General features: G+C 36.8%; 1 protein-coding gene across 1 annotated transcript; it reads right to left on the minus strand.

Moving 5' to 3' along the window:
• Positions 1-2,282: 2,282 nt before the first annotated feature.
• On the minus strand, positions 2,283-3,458 carry LOC149141985 (uncharacterized). The gene has a single exon (XM_089451374.1). The coding sequence runs from the start codon at positions 3,456-3,458 to the stop codon at positions 2,283-2,285; it is 1,176 nt and encodes a 391-aa protein (XP_089307500.1).
• Positions 3,459-14,778: the final 11,320 nt, after the last annotated feature.

The following is a 14,778-nucleotide window of genomic DNA, read 5'->3' on the forward strand; positions in this document are numbered from 1 at the left end:
TTTCATGAAGATCAAGGAGGTTGTTGTTGTAGTTTCCACCTTGTACAACCTGAATTTCAATAAATAATTCATGTTATATACATTTACTTTTGGTTTCTCTCTTACAACTATATTGATGCAGAACGAAGAGAAAGGGAGTGAATGACTAATATATTTTATGAGCATAGGGATGCAAGGATCTGAATTGAAATATGTAGACATTGATAAACAATGCTACATTTTTGTCAAAGCAATGAACATTTTAGGCCTTAATATTATTAGAAGGCGTGTCAAAGTAATCATTACCCATCCTACGATTTGAGTGCTATTCATACAAACCGAACTTGGAGAATGATGAGGGAATTAAATGAATTCACTACAAGAATATTACCTTGAATTCAAACTTGAAAATCCCATCAAAGGTCATAGATTGTGTAAACTTGATGCATAAGCCTTGGATCCCAAATCAAAATACAATGAAGATTGGGATAATGAAATTGAAATGTATAATTGGATTCTATGCACAGGTTCACTGCTGAACCATTTCGGTATAAACAACTAAGGTAAAATTTGGAACATGGCACCTTTCCCTCTGATTTATTAGCCAAGAAAAAAAGTTTAATCAAACTCAAATTGGCTCATTATCAGTTGATAAACAACATTATTTTCATAATACATCAAAATGGAGTCTTATTTTGATGATTGCAATCACCAAAAGTAGATAAAGTTTTAGTTAAACTTCATGATGGACTAGATAGGTGTCACTTCGTTGGTGACACCACGACACATAAAATAATTTGATCAAAATATTATTGACCTACTTTGTTCAAATATGTGGATGCTTATGCCAAAAAATGTATTGTAAGTTAAAAGTATGCCAAGAGAGAAAATAACAATTGCTCCATTGCAATTGGTTAAAGTTGAAGACCCTTTTTAGCAATGGGTTTATATGTTATAGGTGATATTTTTTTGCATACAACATCGATATATTCTCACCACTACATATTATTTCACACATTGCGTTGAATCCATACCGCTCAAGAAAATCAATGATTAAGTGGTAAAACAATTGATTAAGCACCACATGATTACTAGGTTTGGAGTTCCAATGTCTCTTTTTTTCGACAATGCTTCCCATTTCTCGTCAATGAAATTTATCGAAATTTTCTTTGGATAAAGGTATCATTTTAAGACATTCTTCTAATTATTATCCATAAGGAGATGGTATAGTTGATTCAAGTAATAATAATTTAATACAAATCATTAATAAAATCACAGTTGACCAACAACATAATGCTTTACCGAATGCTCTGTGAGCCAATTAGGTAACCCCAAAGTCTATGCTAAGAGATTCACCATCTTTCTTAGTATATGGGAAATAATTTTTTCTTCCTCCAAATATTTATCTACTTGCATTAAAAAAATTTCAATATTCGCGTGGTCGGTGTTGCCCCATTATTCATATCCAAATAGATACTCTACTTAATCTTGAGGAGGAAAGGAAAAAGTATCATTCCAAATTTGTCACCCATGAATGAAGAATTAAGAGTTTGTTTGATAAGAATTATGCAAGTGACAAGGAATTCCTAGTAGGTGATCTTGTGTTGTAGTGGGATAAACCCCATGAAAACAAAGGAAAGCATACCAAGTTTCAATCCCTCTGGCTTAGTCCATTTTTCATCCATGAGAAACTTGGCCTTAACACTTACCGATTGCAAACCTTACACGGGAAGATGGAGTCCCTCCCTATAAATGGATAAGATTTGAAAACTTATTTTAGATGACATATTTTAAGTTGTTTTACCTTGTGATATTTTGATTCATGCTTTTTCCTTTCATTTTCTTTTGTTTTTCCATATTGTTCCATTGTTTTTTTTTTTTTTTTCCGAGGAAAAAAACGAACCTTTTTATAAGAAATAAAAAAGTTACAAGCACATGAGTTAACATTCTAGCAGCTTCTGTGATCTTTAGACCACCATCAGTCCTCAAGGAGAGAGGCATACTCCCCTTTGAGTCATCAAAAGCCAAGCAAAAAGATAAACCATAAGCAGTTTTTTCCGCTTACTTCCAGCACTGTACCGTTGCCTATTATGGACAACTCTGTCAACAGATTTTAACCATGACAAAAAATAACGTGGGCCTCCTTTTACAACAGGAAAAAAACCCACGGATCTGTTTTTTAAAGAAAAGTTTCTAAAGCAAAACCGATGAGACAAGAAATGTAATAAACAACAGAATTTCTGTGTCCGGAACAGAAGAGAAGAGCTGTAGAAAGACTGCCTATACATCCTGTAACAACAAAATTAAGTGTAGGGAGGGAGATCCGACACACGGATCTGTTCGTTCGTCTGTTCAGTTATCCTCCACGAGTCCACAGCGAGCTGCAAACCCTCTTTAGAAAGCCTATCTGCCTCTTCGTTTCTGTCCCTGTAGATATGTTCAATGGAGAAAATATTAAAATGTAGTTTTAAGATTTGAATCTCTTCCAAAAGCGTTCTCAACATATAATTTTGACATCTGTATTTTCCAATGACCCGGTTAATTACATTCAGAGAATCACCAAAGATCTGAATAGTGAAGATATTTCTGTTTATGAGCCAGCAAAGAAGAAGTTTAAGAGCAAGGAGTTCAGCAAAATTGTTGGTGTCGGGACCCAAACCCACAACGGCTTTGAGAGAGTGAGAGGGGTTGATATGAATGGCGATTCCAGCACCTGCAATATTGTTTTGTGCTGCCCCGTCAAAATAGGCCCACGGTATTCCTTCCTTAATTCGTACTTCCTTTTTAGGGACTGAGCTTCTTGGATCTTCAGACTCCGGGATACTAGATAGAATGGCCGAACTTTGAATTGCAATCACCTCTGCTGGAGTAAGGTGTTCTCTAAAAATGCTTCTGTTTCTAGCTATCCAGATACCCCAACAGAGGATGGGGGGGAGATTCCTAAGGTTCCTTTTTGAGTAATGGTTCCACCAATATTCCCAAGCAGAGAGAAAAGAATCCCCTTCCCAGCGAACATTTTTCCCCAAAAGCTTTTGCATTTCTTCCCAAACTTTCTTTGCAAAGGGACAAGTAATGAACAAGTGATAAATGGATTCAGAGTCTAAGAAACATAGGGGGCACCTACCCGGGCCCTGTTTGAATCTAGATTGAAGGATGTCCCAGGTAGGGATTTTCTTTCTTAAAACACACCAGAAAAATAATCTTGCTTTCTTGGGGCACTTCAATTTCAGTAGAGGTTTTGCCCACCATTCTGGATTTTCCCACCCTTTCTTCTTCATCAAGAAAGCATACCCCGCCTTTGGGGAGTAGGCTCCATTTTCAGCATGAGCCCACACCAATTGATCCGGTCTGTCCTGAATTCTGACATTTGATCTCTTTAGCTCCTGAAGAAAACTCCGCCACTCATTCCTCCACCTGGGATCGATTCCTAACTCTTCTTCTGTTTTCCATGCTTGACCCCAAATGGTTGACTGTCCCATATTTTCAATCTAATTTAAGCCAAGAATCCCCTTCAAGTCCAGGTGGGCAATCAGTTCAGGAGAAAGGGCAAAAAATTCGTTGCATCCCACCCAAGGGTCTCTTCCAATCCTTACATTTTCACCGTTTCCTACCTGCCAAGCCAACCCCTATTCGATTACCTTGGAAGCCTCCATTGTGGCTTTCCATATCACAGAGAAATTCCTTCCTTTCTTGTTTGTGTTCCTTATCCAATCTTCGAGGGGCATGGGATCTATATATTTCCTCTTAATTACTCTGGTCCATAGGTTTTCTGCTGTGATTAAACGCCAACCAGACTTCGCTGCTAAGGATGAGCTGAAGTCAATGAGATTTTTAATGCCCCGGCCACCCCAGTCTTTTGGCCTTGCAATTTTGTCCCATGACACCCAAGGAAGCACTGAGTCCTCCTTTGACCCTGACCAAAGGAATCTGCTGCATAGTTGTTTAATCTTGTGAAGAATGCCTTTTGGGATCCATGTCAGAGCTGCCCAGAACACAGGCATGGCCTGTAGGACGGAATTCACCAGGGTCAACCTGCCTGCTCGAGATAGCCACTTGAAACTCCAATGGGATATTCTTTGTTCAATTTTTGCCACCAGCCAGCTCCAGTCCTGCTTTCTGTACAATTGAGGTTTTAACCAAAAACCAAGATATTTGAAAGGATTCTCCAATTTACAGGCCTCAAAAGGAAGGTAAGATAAAATCAGGAGTTCCTCCTGTCTGTTGAAGCCCTCCAGAATAAGCTGGGATTTTTTGGAGTTTATTTGAAGGCCTGTTGCTTTCAAGAACAAGTCAAGAATACTTTTAAGCTCTTTAATTTCATTTAAGCTTCCATTTGTAAATAATAAAATATCATCTACAAATAGAAGATGGGTAACAAAAAAATTTACAACTACTTCCAAACCTTTTACCAAACCTGATCTTTTGGCATTTGATATCAATCTGCTGAGGCCTTCAGCAGCTAGAAGAAAAAGCAGAGGGGAGAGGGGACACCCTTGCCTCAATCCCCTTTGTCCTCTGAAGAATTGGGATGCAACCCTGTTTATTAATACAACAAAACTTGCATTTGAGATACATCCCATGATCTAGCTTATGAAATCCACCTTGAAACCCAGGTGTGCCAGCAACATCCTTAGATAATTCCAGTTGATTCTGTTGTAAGCTTTGGACAGGTCAATTTTTAGCACAACCCCTTTTGCTTTTGAGACCCTGATGCTATGAATGGTCTCCTGAGCCACCCCTATAGCTTCATGGATTTGGCGACCGTCTAAAAAACTGAATTGTTCCGGAGAAATGCAGTTTGATAGAATCGGTTTCAGGCGAACTGCAATGGTTTTTGCAATGATTTTGTAAATGCAATTGCACAATGAGATCGGCCTAAAATCCTCGAACGATTCCGGATCCTCCTTTTTAGGAATAAGGGCAATGAAGGTTGCATTGAAAGGGGAGTAAAACTCACCTTTTCTCCTTGATTCCTCCACCACTTCCGTTAATTCTTCCCCAATCAGCTCGAAGAAATGAGTGAAGAGTTCAACAATCCATCCATCCGGCCCCAGACTTTTGTCTTTTGCCATTGATTTAATAATACTTTCAACTTCCTCTTTTGTCACCTCTCTAAAAAGGTCTTCAGCCTCTTCCCCCTCCACAAAACGAGGGAAAGCTTGAGCTGTTCTGATTATTTCGGCTAAAGAAACCCCTCCTGGTTCTGAGAACAAAGATTTAAAATGATTCTTCCCCAAGTTTGACAAAGCCTCAAAAGACGAGACCTCTCTGCCCTCTTGGTCCTTTAGCTTCGAGATTGTATTTGCATTTTTCCGGCCTTTTGCGTAATTGTGGAAGAATTTTATTCTCATCCCCTGCTTTCAACCAAATTTCCCTACTCTTTAGTCTCCATTCTTCCTCTTTGTCTAGTAAAATTTTAGCTTGCTTTTTCTCAAGGGCCACAATCCTTTCTTTTGACTCCTGAGAAGCATAAGCATCCGCCTCAGGATCTTCTAGAATTCGGAGTTCATCATCAATTTTAATCAAAGCCTCATTCTGTGTTTTCCTTCTTTTAGATGCCCACTCTACAGTTGCTTTCTTTAGTCTTTTAAGATTTTCCATAAAGGGAGCTCCTTTATTTCCAGAAAAATCTCTACCCGTGTGTCTCCAAGTATTCCTGAACAGCAGATTAAAAGACTCTTCTTGCAGCCATGAAGCATTGAATTTGAAAGGAGCTGCAGGCTTTGGGGGAGGCTTGGAGAGTTCTAAGAGGATGGGGAAATGATCAGAATTCCCCCCTTCACCCACACATTGTCTGAACATCGGGACATTGGATGCCATCAAGTCATTTATTAGGAAGCGATCAAGCCGTTTTGCTATCCTCTCTTCCCCAGTTCTCCTATTCCGCCAGGTGGGCTTTGCCTTTATATAATTTACATCTATCAGCTTGTGTGCTAGGAGAAGTTGAGCAAAATAATCTGATAGAGGGTCAACTCTGGCCGAGGGTCCCCAAGCCTCCGCATTCCCTAAGGAGAAGTTTAAATCACCTCCGATTATCAGATTTTTTCCTTTTAAGAAATCTTTAGACATGAAAGCGTTCCAGAAAGCTACCCTTGCCTGACATGGCCCATAAACATTTACAGCCAGGAAAGTGAAATCGAAGTCTGGGAAGATAACCTCCATACCCATCACATTATGCATACCCCAAAAACTCAAAGTTTTTAGTCTGCCATTCCTGCAACCGATGGCGAGACCCCCCGAATGACCTACAGCATCAAGGGCTACAAAGGTCCATCCCGAGAGTATATTGTTCCATTGTTTTGCATTACATTATAAAACATTTGTACATAACTAATTGGTTTTGTACATAAATAACTCAACCATATAAATAAATAAATGATGCTTTACTAATGTTGTGAATTAGTCTATGTTAATTGTTCATTAGTTGGCTACAATTTACTCTAGGTCAATTGGTTGAGTCTTGTACATCTATACAAGCTTGCATTGTTCACACGAAAATAAGAATTGAGTCATGTGGGGAACTCTATTAAGATGGTAAAGCCCAAAATTTTAATAGGATCTTTGTAACTTGATTAGTCTCAAATAAATTATGTGTGTGGATGTATCAACCCACTAATTAGAGAAGAGATAGGAAGAAAAGTGCAATTGTGAGAAAAAAAATGTTTTAGAAAATCTTAGATTTTCTAAAAAAATAAGGAAAAACATGTTTATCTCATAAAGCTAAGTTGAGATCCCACATCCACCCTCGCATCAAATGCCCAAAATAATAATTAAAATCATTTTCATCCAAATAAAATCAATAAAAGGATAAAGGCATGAGAATGGCTTCTCACACAAAATGGTGATGCAAGTAACTACGTTAGGGCTATGGATGCTCACTGACAATGAAGTAATGCTTGTGTTCCTTAAGTGACTTCATCGGGGCTATGGACACTCACTAGCAGTGGCGAAACACTAGAGACTCATCTAAATTATAAGCATTTTAAACTCACTTGCATAGTATTTTCGTTTCTCATCAAAACTTTTGGTGTATGAACTTTAATAAAATCAATGTTATGAACCAAGTCCAAGCTAGTTAACAGAGGGACAAAATATTTAATTGGGATCAAACAACTAAACATGTGGTATCCATATATTCAAATCAATACTTCTCAAACATGTTAAGTTTTATCATAAATAAGGCTAAACTAGAGATGTTAAGGTTCTACTCATGATTCACAAATTGTTGTAGCAGATACAACAAACATAAAAACTTTTTGACAAGGTCTCCTCTTTCAAATCCTTAAACATTTATGTGATCTAACCCCTAAAACTATTCTTCATACCTTTAAGCTACATGGATGAGAATAATTTTGGCTTAGAAAAATTGAAAGGGTGAAATTCACATCGTAAATCTACAGTGCATTGCATTGCAACCCCACAATAAAGTTCTTTGTCCCAACTATTTTACGACAACACAATAAATGCACATTCAATGTGCCTCCCACAATGAAAATTACATATGTAGCAATCACATTCCATTTCATTTTAATCAAGTTGTGTTATCGCAAGCTTGTTTTTCTTCTTGCACTGCGCAATTTAATATCACTTTCCTATCATCCAAGGTTGCGTTGCACCACCTGGATTTTAACAGTCATGCCACATTGTTGGTAGGCATTGCACTCCTTACTCCCATAATTATTTTTTATTAGTGAACTAAGTTGTACCTATTTTTTTTCAGTCATTCACCTGCCTAACCCTCCACCTTCCACTATATACATATTAACATGGCTAAATTTTAAATACCACTGCAATGCTTGGCCATTTCTCCCATTTTTTCTCGTTTCCAGTACAACGTATCTTTATATCTCATATAAGAATTGTTTCCTTGCCTAATGCACAATGCACATCATGCCTTAACAAGTTACTGCATCACATTTTTTTCTGTTAGTCTAAGTGTTCATGATACACAACGACACACCTTCTTTGCACACCATGCAATAGAAGTTTGTGATGCACCACATTTCCTTATCAAAACCTAACTTTCACTATTACACTACAACACATTCCTCCTACTTAGCCTATGATAATATGATGTGATGCACCATATAATGATGTTGCAATTAATTTTTTCACTACATCATAGTTTTTCTTGCTAACCTAACTTCCTTGATTACACCACAATGCATTCCAAAACCTCAAACTACATCCATGTTTTTGCAGTGTGCACCAAGTCTTTTAGTCATATAATTTATTTATTGTAATGAATATCTACGATATTTAAAGTTTGGGTGATATATAGTGTTTTAGTATATCATCATATAAATATATGCCCCTTATAAGGATAACACCTAGAAAATAACATGTGGAGTAGGAATCAGAAGAAATTCTCTTTTCTTCAGTGCCTACATATTCTGAGACAATGTGCTTTATTGATAAGTCTATTTCCATCGGTTGGTCAGAAATCTATCATCTATTCAAATGGAGAGAATACGCTAATGGAGAGGAAGACATCAATGTGTATCAGAATGTCACAAGCATGGTTACACACAGTAGCCTATCATTCAATAGTGTTTCCACGCGAGGAGACTACAGAGTGGATAATAAAATGTATTGATATTAAAAACATGACTATTAGAGATAACCACGACAACAAAATTGTTGCACTCTCCTATCCTTGAATAGTGGGACACTACAAAATCCTAAACATCAATTGGCCTTCTTATTGAGCTAGTATTACAAGTTCAGTATGACAACAAATATATTTTAAAGAGTTGGTGGCAAGACCCTAACAAGTTTAGAAGCAAAGTAGACAAAATATATAACAAAAGGATACATAGAAAATTTTATCAGATGGTTAGAGTTATATGTTGCATATTTTATGGTAAAGCCACATAAAAGTTCTTCGAGGACACTTGGGTTCCACTTATGTATACATGCACCCACGATGAAGTCATATTCAATTGGGTTAAAACCATTGCAGCATCCATTTAGGTTGGGGTGACAAAGGCTCAAAATCCAGTAGATGGAAAGAAATCATAATTTTATATGGCTTCATATCTAATTGATTATATATGTTCTAGATGAAATTTTGAAATTATGGGGTGGAGAGTGAATCTCACCCCTGACATTCATCCCATGCATATCTATTGTAAGGAAATTTGGTAAAGCCAACATGCATCATCATACACAAAATTAGTTGAAGGATTATTTCACCACTATTCCACATTCTATTTTACAATGATTCACCTTGTATACCATATCACTCTAAAGAAGAATAACAAGAAGTTGTTGACTTGTTCACCCCATTAAACTCAATATACATTAGATTTTTTAGGTCATTGAAACCATCACACTAGCTCCCATTGTTTGTGATAGATAAAGTAATTTTGTAAGAGGTTGTGTATCAGGTGACCATAAGAGTTGGTGGGATGCTAGCATGGTCAAAGAAGTCACCATGCCCTCCATACCCATTTTATGTAGGCATGCACTATATAAATAATTTCAAAGAGGCATAGACTGAAGCTACAGACCTATAGAATTTCAAATTTTGAGCTTGACTTATATGGATATGACCCAAGGGGAGTGGTCACAACCCATTACTACAAATGAAAGTGTAGGTGGACTTACTGGTAAAAAATCAATGAAGATGAGGAAAAAAAATGTTACAATGTTGTAGAATCCTTGGCAAACACGATTGGCTCTATATGAGAACCTTCTAAAGGGAAGGATGAGACAAATAAGAAGGTTTCTCAGAAAAGAGAAATTGAAAAGGAAGCAGCTAAAAAAAGGAGAAGAAATTAAAAGAACACCTATGGTTGAAGAACGGGGGAGAGAGAGAATAAAGAGAAGGAATAAGTGGAACACAAAGAAAGGGAAGAAAGAGAAAGGTTATAGAAGGAAGAAGAAGAAAAGAAGAAACATGAGGAAGAGCATCTTTAAAGGGGGAGATTAGAAAAACAAGCCTAAGATGAGGTAAGGATAAAATAACAACTAGAAAAGGAAGCTTAGAATGTAGGAAATGACAATTTTCCTAGCATGGATATCAATACATCAGCTTTGGTTCAATGCCATTAACAAGAGGCGGTTTTCTAATTGGAAATATGGGCATCATTGTAGGTGATGAAAATCAAGTTATGAAATTAAAAATATTTTTCTTTGACAAAAATACTAAGCGGATTGTCCAAGAAAAGAGGAGGTATCTAACCCGGGAACCAACAAAACCTATCTCAATGACCTCAGAGGGTAACAAGTTTCCAACACCCTAGAAAATCCATTGGCCATAGCCTCAGCAGTGATAGACTTTTCCTCGAAAATGGAAAATAATATTGATCATTTAATGGAAAAGGTGAAAGAATAAGGCAAGATCCTAAAAAAATCGCATTGAGGAATTGAAATGTTGCACGAGGAAAATCAATCTCTATTGGCCTCAAGCTCTTGCAAAAAAATGATCAAAACACATATTAGAAGCGAATAAATTGTTAGAAGAAATTGTGAAGCAGTTGTATCAAGACCCTGGGAAACTCCAGAAGATGGTTTCCATGCTCATATCAATGCAAAATGTAATTAAATAAAAAAAATTGCAACTAAACGACTCCTTAGTAGCCATTTATATAATGCATGAGTGGAGTGAAAAAAACTTGCCTTCACTAGATACTTTTCCAAGGAAAGGTGAACTAGGTAGGGAAAGAGATAAAGAGGAGATTAGGCTTTCCCTCTGAGCTCAATAAAATCTTGAAAATGATGCAATGAAAACTATGGGCACTTATAAGCAACACCACGTCATGATGGGGAGGCTAATAAAATATCAAAAATTAGTATCCATCAGAGTATGAGGAGAGGTGAGGCATAAACAAGAAATTGAATGTGAAATATAAGAAATGTTGCATGAACAAGAACTAGCTATCACAGAGAAGAATACAAAACCAACCAAAGAAGCATTAGAACAACACCTGGTGGTTCAAAGAAGGTAACACACCATGCTCTATTGTTTCATAAAATCCAATTTGAATAGAAGATAATGGCTCCTAACACCTGTGAATATGAATTTATCAATGAGGGGATAATTTCAATGAAGGTTTTGCCTATTGCAGTAGACTACATGGCTTGGCACACCCATATGACCCAAGGGTTACAAAATCAAGTGCAAGCCTTTCCAATTTTGGAGTTAAGATCATGATAGGTACTTATTTTGGAATTTTAATGTAATTATGTAAAAGAAAACAATGCTAGAAAATAAATTAAATTAGGAATTTGACTTGAGGGTAGGCGAAGAGTCATGGGAGGTGAATTGTCACCTTATTTTGTGTAAATATAACTGTATAATAAAGAGAAAGGGATCCTTATATTTTTCACTCATGGAGGATTTTTGAAAGGGAGAATATTGTAACTACCTCGAGGAGTAAGTTCCAATTTTGTACACTCCCACTATTGGGTTTCATTATCTATAAACTTGTATTATTCCAAGAACCTTTTGTTGATTTTTACATTTGATAATGCTAGTTGTTAATTGTGAACTATTTTACAATTAATATCTAGTACTATTTAGTCTTCATGTGCCTTAATTACATATTTTTATCATTCTTTCTTTAATATTCATGCTCATTATAAATCTTATAACATTCATTCTGTAATCTCATTTAAATTATTTTCATTAAAGCCCATTTCACTTGCTTTCCATCAAGGAATTTGTTTGGATTTCCCTTTAATATTTCATCCATCCAAAATCTAACTTTCACAAAAGCATAATATGGGAGCTAGACAAAAAATATAGATGGGACTCTCATCCCAAATGGTGTGAATTCTAATTTGGGCACCATATGAGAGATATCCCCTTAAGGTTGTAAGTAGTGCATTCAACCTTGTCAACAAAGGGATAAAGTTAAAATGGTCATGGATGAAGACATTAGATTGAAGACAATTCTTAACCTAATAGATAAGATATTATTGGTATATTTTGTGGAAAATTAGTGCACTTTGATAGCTTGAGGAAGTGGTTGGAAGATAATTCACTTTTGGAGCTAGTTTTTTCCTTGTAATTCCATGTATTGTCTAGTGGCTAGTTATGCTTCAAATTCAAGACAAAAAATAGTATCAATTTTATTTTGAAGAAAAATTGTTGTTGGGAATATTTTGGTTTGGTCTTAAAATAACGGAGGTATGATCAAATCCAAAGAGAGTATCAATATATTCATTGAAACTATGGTAAATTATTATAGGTGTCACTTTGATGGTTTATTGATCATGAGTAGGAATATAATAACAAGTTTGGCCACCTTTGGGCTTGTGTGTAGGCAGAGGTTAACCTGAATGATGGTTGGTGAAGAAAAATTATTTGCTAAATGAAAGCTACCATTGGAATCAAAATATAGATTAGTGGAGAATCCCCTATGGATCTTATGTGTTTCATGAAGTCAACCATTTTCAGGTGTAGTGCAATAAACCTTCTCCATAGAAGTCATCCTTTAGAGAAATCCGGAAGACATAGGATTCTTAAAAGGATATAGGGGAGAAAAACTTGGTGGGAAATGAGAAAAAATCTAGGGTCGAAGAATCTTAAGAAAAATAATCAATCCCTAAAACAAAGGAAATGATATATATATCTCGGCTACCTATGAAACATTAGTTTATCTCTTTGGCATGTCATTTTCCCCTCTTGTTTTTAATCTTTCTAAGAAGGTAATATAGGAATCATAAACTCTTAAATATCCACCTTTAAATTTCCCTCCCTTAATCTCATTGAGTCTCCTACTCATATCAATGCCTCTCTTTCCCCAAACCTTCTATCTTCTTACAAAATTGTTTTGTTTATTAAAGCAAAGATCCAAAGCTTCTTGGTCCATCTAGGGTGTCTATAGGGAAGGAGGATGGAAGTTCCTCTCCCACTTCTTGTTCCATTTTTGAATATTCAAGAGGAAGAATGTAAAATCCATCTATAGAGTCTCATGGTTCAATCATTATAGATTTAGCTCTAGAGACGTCACAATGGTTGTAAGTTGGACAAATTTCCCATGTCTCACTAACTCAAATTTAGGTGTAAAAATACATTTTTGTGGCAAATAGTTTACCATTCTCTGGGCCCTTGTAGCAAGGAAATCCTGCAACAATTTTTCACTATGATTTTCTTATCATCCAATTCTCATGGGGTTGGGGGTGCCCCAAGGTCTCTATCCCTTAAAATACTTCTAAAATCCCATGCTTTGTAATCATGATTCAAGAAACAATGTGCTTGAGTTTCAAAGTTGTGTAATCCATCTTTCCCTGTATGGAGGATCAACCCTCTAGATCTTTATACTTTGATGACTTGTCAAGAGGATCCTCACTACATTGTGTCACACGGAATCAGTCAATAGTGCGGACACAACCAACCTTCCTAGAAGTCTAAGACATTCTAATGACAAACAAAACAAACTAGAGCTATCCTTCTCTAAACATGCATTATGATATGAGAAATCAAGTGTTTTGCTCTTACCTTTGTCCAAACGCTGTTGTAGAAGTCCAAGCTTTGTTGATCTGGATGAGCTCCTCCTTTTCTCCAAAACCTGCAATCACCAACAGTTAAACCATTAAATAGCACCTGATTATAACATAAAACAAAGCATATTCAACATATAGACCAAGGAGTACATGAAATAACTCATAAACAACAAGTTATTGAGAAGAATGGACTAATTTGCATTAAAGGTAATCAAAAGGAACCATTACAACCTGAGCCTTGGTGTTGTGCAAGCTCCTTCCAGGGTCCACAAGAGTCTTCCTTTACTTTGACAAAGCTCACCCACTTCCAAATAGAACAAGCAAAGATGGCAATCTCTCCTCACAAGCTTCTAAATGGGAGTCCTAATTCCTGCAGCATTTACCCTTAGAAATGTATAGCTTTCAACCTCCTCTCCTTCTGGCCCAATGCCTGTATTTATAGTGTTCAAGAGGAAGTTAATCAGGTCCACCATCAATGGGATAATCCCCTCTTTGGTTGGGATAGCTCCCCTATTGATGGGATAAGTTCCTCTTTGGTAGGAGTGCATGAACCATCTGGAGGCGCTCAATACACGTCGAACAACCTTCTAGAATGCTCTAGAAATGACCACAAGTGACTTTTTAAAGATGAAACTTGCGCATTTTAACCTTTTCAGGGGGACGCACCTGCACCTTTACATACAGAGCGTCCAAAGACGCAGCTTTTGTGAACCTTGGGTGCGTCCCCGCAGGTAAGGTTGAGAGAACTTGCGTCCCCAGAGATAAATACATTTAGAAAGACTTTCTCTCTTTTTGGAGTTTGACATGGAGAGCAGAGGCATAAGACTTGCCTAAGAGGGTAGTATGACTGTTGATAGAGTCATCCTAACTGTAAATAGTCATGGTGACATTTTTTAGTGTAACAGATTGCCCCCTAAAGTGCGAAGCCTGGAATAGATTAGGGTTTTGTATTATCTAGGAAGGGTGAAGCGCTTTATCATTTCAAGGATTATCTCGTGGAGAGCCTGGTCAGAACCTGCAATTTTCAACACAAAATACATGTATAAGATTATATCATCACTGAGGTAGGCATTCCCATACTCAGATTAAAACTTTAACTAACAGACTAACTACTGTGATACAGGAATGATCTTGCAGTACATCATAATCATAGACTTTTGTAGACACAGTATGGATGCAGCCATCTGTTTATGATTAGTCTACTTAGATAATGCATACAAAACTCCTCGCAGCCTGGATGGTAAAGACTCGATCCAGGGTCTTCATTTCTACTTCTCGAATTGGTACGATTCTAGCCATGCGAATAAATGAGTTGATGTCGAATATGGTAGAAACCACTTGATT

The sequence above is a fragment of the Pinus tabuliformis genome, chromosome X, assembly GCF_031772625.1.
Source record: "Pinus tabuliformis cultivar Carrire ecotype Pingquan chromosome X, CPIR1, whole genome shotgun sequence".
NCBI classification, from domain to species: Eukaryota; Viridiplantae; Streptophyta; class Pinopsida; order Pinales; family Pinaceae; genus Pinus; species Pinus tabuliformis.

What these genes read in the sequence shown, in the direction of transcription:
- LOC149141985 (XM_089451374.1), bottom strand. Translation starts at nt 3,458, where the DNA reads ATGGGACAGTCAACCATTTGGGGTCAAGCATGGAAAACAGAAGAAGAG.